The sequence below is a fragment of the Triticum urartu genome, chromosome 2A (genome assembly GCF_056163025.1).
Source record: "Triticum urartu cultivar PI428250 chromosome 2A, HENAU_Tu73, whole genome shotgun sequence".
NCBI classification, from domain to species: Eukaryota; Viridiplantae; Streptophyta; class Magnoliopsida; order Poales; family Poaceae; genus Triticum; species Triticum urartu.
Window position 1 is genome coordinate 58,647,559 of NC_141874.1, and position 8,333 is coordinate 58,655,891.

The window sequence follows — 8,333 nt, forward strand, 5'->3', positions numbered from 1 at the left end:
ATCCTACTCGGACTCGGATCCCGGCCGAACATATTTTGAACTTTAGGGTCCGTGGGAGGCCCAAGTGTTGAGCCTGTGACAGACACCTATATAAAGTGAAGGTGCGGCGCACTCATGGGTGGATCGCTTTGGCACTGGCACTAGAGTTTGCATGTGTTGCGAATAGCCACCTCCACTGGCCGCCGACTATGTGATCGGACCTAGCAGTCCGCCGCACGGCGTTCCTCATACACGCTCGGATACCGTTAGAGGTGGTGCACCTGCGCCGCTCCAATGAACCTGTATGTGGGATCCGACGACCGGCTGTACGAGAGAGATCGGACGAGGAAGAGACGATCCACGCGGACGCGCTGCTCCAACTCTTCTTCGTGGCACGGCACTGCGCGTCTAGTGGTAACGAACTGTGATCCATCTCCCGTAGTATGTTCTTGGTTGTTCTGCGCGTAGAAATTTTTAATTTGCAATCGACACACCATATCATAGAACCCAACGTGTGCCCCTCACTGACCTAGACCAGGACCAGTGGTGCGCCGTTGTGCAAATGCAGCAGCGCGCGTCCCACGGCCGCCGTCCTTGACATGGCCAGCCAGGAGGCCCATGTCGACGTCTCCGGCGTCGGCGGGATCGACTTCTTCACGTCTAGTCCCGCACCGCTAGCCTCGTAGCCATCACCGCGTCCCTCGTGCCGGTGCGCGTGGGGAGCACGGCGAGGAGCTCGTGTCACACGACATCAAAGAGTCACACACACCGCCACCGGCACACCTTCTCTGTGGAGCTCTGCCGGTGTGTCGCGATGACCCCGTCTTCCTCCTGAGGGAGGCGTCGCATGCACTCGGCAGGCACCGTTCGTGCTCTGCACCAGGGTTACTGACACACTGGCCCTTCTCGAGGCCTCTACCCATCATGTAGTCAACCTTAGGATCAAGGAGTATGACTGGCACCAGTTCGACCCCTCGCCCACCGGCTGCGAGATCGTGGAGTATGTCGTATTGAACATCGAGCCAGCTGCCAATCCCTCGCTGGCAAACAGGTTAGGCCGTTAGGGTACCGGACGGTGTACGTGCAGGTGGCCCGCGTGTCGGAGCTCGGCAAGAGCGATGCAATCATCACCGTAAGGACGCACCTCAGGCACCTTTTTTTTGCAAACACATAAAAGGCTTGCGTGTCAATGTATTAGAAGAGAGAAAGCAAACAATATAGAGTTGGTTACTGCTTGTTGCAGCACCATAAATAGCGCTGGTGGTAGCCTTACGGGAGGGCCGTCGCCAAGGTACCACGAGGAAACATCACCTTAGGCACCTCATGGATGAATCGGTGACGGCATTGATTTTAGATATAAGGAGTGAAAGCGTTTCACATTATCGAGTTTTGTAGGTGTGAGCAGTGGCTTCGGGTGGCTTGATGTTTGCCCGGCTCCGATGAGGAAGGGGTGATGACGGCGGCACGCCTTCGGCTCGCTTCAGTGCTTGTAATCATCGCTAGATGGTCTATGGACCTGGATGTAAATTTTACTTCTAGTGTTCTTTGTACTACCTTGACAATTGATGAATAGATTAGAAGTTCTCTCATAAAAAAAATTAGTAAATAAAGATGGCCATATGCATCCATCGATGCAAAGACAGAAGGTTTTAACCTCCTTTTCAAAAAAAAATGCACTTCATGAGCCTTGTCGATCTCGCGCTCGGTTACGACCTCCGTGGCGTCAACGCCAACAACTTGGACGTGGATAGATACTTCTTGCCGAACGCGGTGCTCGTCAAGACCTACTCCCTCCGTTCCATAATACTTGTTTTTCTTTTGTCAAAATATAGATGTATGTAGACATGTTTTAGTATATAGGTACATTCATTTTTAGACAAATGAAAGTCAAGTATTTTGAAACGGAGAGAGTACGAGAAGAGAGGCGGGCATAAGATGCAACAGGATGGCAGCAGGAGTGATGGGATCACCATGGGGATCGAAGGCATTGATCTGGACCCATACGACGAGGTGGAGCTCGATGATGATTTTGGTGATTTTGGAATTATATTCCGATGTTTGCAGAACAATATCTCTTTCTAACGGTACTATCTTGCTTTTGTTGTTACAGATTTCAAAATGCTCCATAGCTTTTTCTGTGCGCGTGTTGTGTTGTTGGAGTATTATTTAGATTTCATAGCACTTGAACTTAAACTGAATTGCTAATATTCTACCTAGCATTTTTACTGTGATTATACTCCAAGAACAATCTACATCGACTCTTCTTCCGCTGCAACTTGGAGTTGGTAACGACCCGATCCAACTCTCATCTTCATAGTGTTCGTGAGTGATTGTAGGGCAATTTTTTTTTCTACTACGTGTCCCAACACTGTCCTCGACGTACCCAACACCTTCCGGCTCTTGCGCGGCTGAAAACAACGTCTTCCTATTCGGTACTGTAGATCTGGCGGTTCCCTGGCCCAGGACAGCAGCAGCATCCCTGAGCACTTTGTCCTCCTCGTTTGGTCTTTGTCCTCCTCGTGTGGTCCGCCATGGTCACTTGCAAGGAAAGAAAGGGAGAAAAATGTAAGAGTTCGGGAAAGAAGGAAAGAAGCGGGTGCCTTGGGTGCCATCCAGGCAATTTCTAGGGTGAACTAGTCCATCCCTCAACGGCACGGCGCCTTTCGAGCCAGGCGAGGAGGCAGGGGCCTCCTTTGACGATGGAACTGTCTAATTATGTTCTCCACAAGTCCGTGGTGTTCTGGCAATGGCATGCCTCTCATCGTCGTCGTTTCCTTGCCCTGAACCGGCAGTTGCCTTCCCCATGGTTGTGTGTGTGCAAGAGGTCCCTAGCATCTCCTAGCTATTAGCTTCACGTTGATCTGGTATCTAGCGGGTTGTGTGCTATGTGAGCTGTCTCCCAGCGCCTTTGTATCTTTGCCATGTTTTTTTTTCCTTTTCTTTGTGTGGTTCATGGTTGTATTCTCTGTAATCCTGGCCGGTTGATGGCTTTGTTAATTTAAAGCCGGGCTCTTTTTAAGCCTTCGTTCCAAAAAAAAGAAAGGGGAGCGAGACGACTTTTGAAGGGCAATGGGTGCTCCAGCAAGGTGCTGGCCGCCAGGGGCCTGAGCTTCTCAGCTGCTAAGTGGGGCGCATGTTGTTGGGGACGGGCTGACGACAGGACGTGGCAAAGTTCGGGCCATGCAGAGCGGAGCCATGTCGTTGCATGCCACCATTTTTTATCTCTTTGGCCATGCCTTCCACGCAGGGAAAAAGTTTTTTTAGCATCAGTACAGACATAAGCGCTCATATACACGCGCATATATTCATCTTTATGAACGCACACACGCACACCCTACTCCTATGAGCACCTCCGAGAAACTGAGCCGACATATCATCTTGAGATTTAACGAAGTCACCGTAGGCGCCTCGTAGTCGACGGGAACGTCTCCTCCCACTGAAAGCGCATCGTCGGAATTCCTGAAATAAATCCAGAATAAAATGCGAGCACCAGGATTTGAACCCTGATGGGTTGGGGATACCAGTGTCCATCTAACCATCTCAACCAGAGGTTGGTTCGCCACGCGGGGAAAGAGTTGGAGGCAAAGATGGGAGGGGAGGAAAGGTGTGCGTGGGCGCGATCCGGATTGGGAGATGGCTGGCCTAGCGTGACCCTACGAGAGGGAAGCTCCTATATCGCGCGGTACGCGCTGAGTGCCGATGAAACGTACACCCCTTACTCCCGCCAGTCGCGAACTTGGGCCAGCCTAGGAGCGAGGCAGGGCTCCCTTATTTTTTTTGTTCATGAATTCGAAAATTGTTCACAAATTGCAAAATAGTACACGAATTCAAAATTTGTTTAAGAAATCACCAAAGTATTTGCTAGGCCGGGACCTCCCATATGGTCACTAGCGTCCGAAATCAGGGAAGCGCAGACCCCCTCCTCTCCCAGCGCGCCCTCACGGGCCAGCCCATGTGAAGGGCAGGAAGCCCCTTTCTTTTTTCTTTTCTGCTTTCAGTTTTTTTAAATAATTTCGGATTCCAGAAAAGTTGTGAATTGTGAAAAAAATGTTCATGATTTTATTTTTCTGGTAAATTAAATGCTCACGAATTCAAAAAAAAATCGTGATTTCAAAAAATCTTCGTGTACTCAAAAAATCTTCACAATTTTAAAAAATGTTCATGAAATTCTAAAAAAATGTTCACAACTTTTTAGAAAAAATTCAAAAATATTTATGCAATTTCCATTTTTTTTAGAAAATTAGAAAATGTTCATGAGTTCAAAACAATGTTCATGATTTCAAAAACTATTCATGAAGTTTTAAAATATTCATGATTTAAAAAAATGTTCAGAATTCCAAAAAAATCATGATTTAGAAAAAGGGAAACAATTGAAATCCACCGACTGATCCTTTCGTTTTTGTCAACCACTTTTTTTACGCGAGGCGTGTGCCAGTGGAGCTCACCCCCGCCACTATTCTTATCCCAACCGAGTCATCTTCTCTCTCATACTTCGTCTCCCCAATCCCCTTTGTCCTAAGTCAGCACCGCCAGGGGAGAACTCGCCCACGCCATGTGTGCGCCTATGCTCGCCACCGGCCCGCGCCAGCAGCCGCCGTTCACCTGTAAGGCAGGCCTCCACCCTTTTCCTTCCTCTTTTTCTTCTCCTCCCACACCTCTCCTTCCTTCCCATCCCAGACCGAGCTTCTGCTTGAGGCCATGACCACCGGTGGCCCTTCTTTTCCACCGTCATGGTCGCTGCTTTGTTGTCTGCTACGGAGAGTTTTGGCAACAAGGCCTTTGTTGCAAAAAAAGATTGTAACAAGATCTCTATCAGAAAAAAAAAATTGCAACAAGGCCTCTTTGCAAGAAAAAACAATGTAACAAGACCTTTGTTGCAAAAAAAAAATGTAACAAGATGTCTATTGCAAAAAAAAAATCTACAACTTGACCTATCTTGCAAAAATTTCCGTAACATGACATGTGTTGCAAAAAATTTCTGCAACACGACTTGTGTTGTAATTATAGAGGGTGACACTCGCTCGCTCAATCTACCAAATCCCACGTTCGTGAGGCGGTGGATGTTTTGAAAAAGATCCGCCGGCCAACAGGTAGTGTGGCCCTTAGAAAAATGCTCACGAATTTGTTTAAAATGTTTGCCATTTCAAAATTCAAAAAATGTTCTCCCTGATTGAAAAAATGTTAGAATTTCAAAACATGTTAACCGATTTGAAAAAAAAATGTTCCCGGATTTTTTTTTAAAAGGAAGGAGAGAAAGAGAAATCGCTGTGCAAAGGAATCGGTAGTCAATCCCGACACGGACTGTGGTCTCATGCATCCATAAAACCAGATCAGATCGGATCGATCCAGACGCGCTGCTCAATAGAGATTGAAGAACCCTGCCCCATGGCCATGCCGCCGCAGCCGCCGCCGTTGGTGATCCAGTTCAACCGCACGAGCAAACCCGTCCTCGTCGCGCCCTTCGACGGATGCGTCCGCTGGGACGAGACGCCGGACATGCCGGCGCTGCAAGGGAAACGATGCCTCGGCCTCGACGGAGACTGGTCGCTCATGCTCGACGAGGTCACCAACGGGTGCTCCCTCGTCAGCTTCGCTAATACCTCGCCGTCGACCCCCACGGTAGTCGCTCTCCCGCCTCTGCCGGAGGACGCGCCCGATTTGTACCTATGGTTCGGCTGCGCGCTCTCCACGCAAAGCCCACCCGATTGCACCGTTTTTTTGGATTTCGTCAGGGACAAGTCCCTTCTCTACTGCCGCCCTGGTGATCCCCAGTGGTCCCGCCTCCCTGTGGAGCTCGCCGAGGTGAACGACAATTTCGACGGCCCCATAACCGCTGGCTACCAGGGGAAGGTATACGCGACAACCATGGCGTCCCTGGTGGCCATCGACGCATCCGGCGCGACACCATCAGTCATAAGGACGGACATGAGACCCCCGCCGCGGTGCCCCGTGCACGCCTGTTACAAGTGCTACCCGGTGCCGTGTCCTGGCGGCGAGCTCTTTTTGGTGCGGTGCTGCATCTTTGGCGACCCGGACGTGGTGGATCTCAAGGTTTTCCTATGGAATCAGGAGGATGATGCGTGGGGAACAGTCCAAACCATCGCGGATAGAACATTTTTTGTGGGCAGGTGTACTTTCGCTGTCAGGGCGGTTGAAGCAGGAACCCAACCCAATTGCATCCATGTGCTGCGTAAAGTTTGCAATGAATTTGTTATCTACACCGTGTCTCTGGATGATATGACCTTTGGGCTCCATATAGTTGAGGGATGTGATGGTGATGAAGATGATGATGAGGACCAAGTATTCTGGACTCTTCCCACGAGGTAAGTTTAATTTCACCTCATCGATTTGAAAGTATTCATGTGCTTGTTCAATGTGATGATTTAGAGATGTTTTAACGTTTCCATTTATGTATTGGCAGCTTCGGTCTGAAAGATGTACAAGCCATCGATACTATTGATGATGTCTCCAATAAGGTATCTATGTACATATATTATATTTTTGTTAACAAATTCGACTACCTTACTGCAAATTAGCATTGTTAAAGAAAGAAGGGAAATTTATAGCAAATCAACATTGATGTAACCAGGTGATACAAAGAACAATTGAACATTGTTTGGGAGAGCAAGAAAAGGAGGACATGATGATGCTTAACACGGCCTCTCGAGAGGAGGGGCAGTGGTGTGACCTCCATACCGACTTGTTGCGGCTACTAGTATCCAAGATTTCATTCATCGATTTCCTACATCTGAAAGCTGTCTGCAAGCGGTGGAACTCCATTGAAAGCCCGATACACCATGCAAAAGGGTTGCCATTGCTCATGACACCCCGCCTAGCAGGAAGGACAAAAGATGATATTCTCGAGGTCTTCGATCCGATGAGCCAGAAGAAGTACAACATCAGGGTAAACATCCCTACTTCATGTCTCCAATCACAGGGTTCGCAGTTACTGCATTTCACAAAGAATGGCTGGGTCATCGTGTCAAGAGGGGGTGACCAAATGTACTTCCTAGTGAATCCGTTCAAGAATTACCCAGATGGCGGCCATGTGATTGCTCTTCCACTACTAGATATCATTGGCCTCAAAGGATTATCGTTCTCTTCCATGCCGGGTTCTCCGGACTTTGTGGTCCTCGCCGTGGGAGCCACGCCAGACTACGAAGTTGTCTTTATTCAAACATGGCGAATAGGAGACAAAGAGTGGAAGGAAGAAATCTTACGAAATGTTGATGTGCCGTTCTTCATGGCATCTCATAGCCCCGTCTTCCTTGACGACATCGTTTATTTCCTAGACATGAATGGTAGGCTCGGAGTCGTGGACTTGAACGTGGAAAAGATGGAGTGGAAGGTCCTTGACAAGCCAGATCAACCGATACGTGGAAGTGACTATGTGTATACAATTGAGGAGTTGAACTATAGCTATCTAGCGGAGTGGAAAGGTGACCTAGTCGCCATTATCCGAGAAAACGGCAATTTTGGGTTCATCAGAGTACTTAAGCTTGATCGGTCTAGGATGGTTTGGACGGATTTGGAAGAGATGGAGGATGCTGCCGTGTTTTGGGATAGAAGCAATGCTCTAATTGCAAGGCCAGCTTGCGGAAGAGATTTATGCAACAAGGTGTACTTTCCGAGCTGTACTAAGACTGACGATGGTGGGCAGGCCTACTACTGCTTAAAAGAGCAAGATTACTACCCTTTCTTTTGTGCCAATGAGCCGATGAATGCCATATGGTTCGAGCCAAACTTGGAGGACGTACTTTAGGTGCCCCGATTAGACCATGAATCCCATATGCTGAAGAGTTCTCCTTTTTTTCTTTTTTTTGAGGGGTGCTGAAGAGTTCTCCTTTGTTATCTACAACAAAAAGGGGGAACAAAACTTTTGAGCAGTGTCCATATTTTTATGTGATGTAAATTTTTAAACTAGGCTATCACCTATTTCCATTAATCTAGATCAACAGTGCATTTTTTATTTTATACTTTCTGGTGGTTCAATACCAATGGTGTCAAACATATAACTTATCCTTATGCACATGGCATTGTCGTCTTCTTTTTGCGGGTTGTATTTATCTATAGTGGGGTGAACTGTGTAGTCTATCTCACGCACCGCCTCCCTCCCTCCCATTGTCCTTTGTTCCTTTCCCACTACTTTGGCTCACTGATGTCTGTAAGATCAGAATGTTTGATTAGTTTCAAGCGCTTACCATTCTTTTGGGATTGTTTAAAGTTCCAAACATTCCTATTAGGAACATTTCATGCTACATTTTTTGTCTGATGTTTCTATTGACATATTCTTGCTAGCTATTAATTACAACATTGGAAAACAACTCTGGTCCAAAATCCAGATCATACTTCTT

The 8,333-nt window shown here is 47.8% G+C and overlaps 1 protein-coding gene across 1 annotated transcript; it reads left to right on the plus strand.

The window, feature by feature from the left end:
• The first annotated feature begins 5,212 nt into the window (after positions 1-5,212).
• On the plus strand, positions 5,213-7,924 carry LOC147983723 (uncharacterized). Its single transcript, XM_087539586.1, has 3 exons — positions 5,213-6,302; positions 6,401-6,455; positions 6,569-7,924. The coding sequence occupies exons 1-3, from the start codon at positions 5,365-5,367 to the stop codon at positions 7,739-7,741; spliced, it is 2,166 nt and encodes a 721-aa protein (XP_087395712.1). The 5' UTR covers positions 5,213-5,364; the 3' UTR covers positions 7,742-7,924.
• The last annotated feature ends 409 nt before the right edge of the window (positions 7,925-8,333 follow it).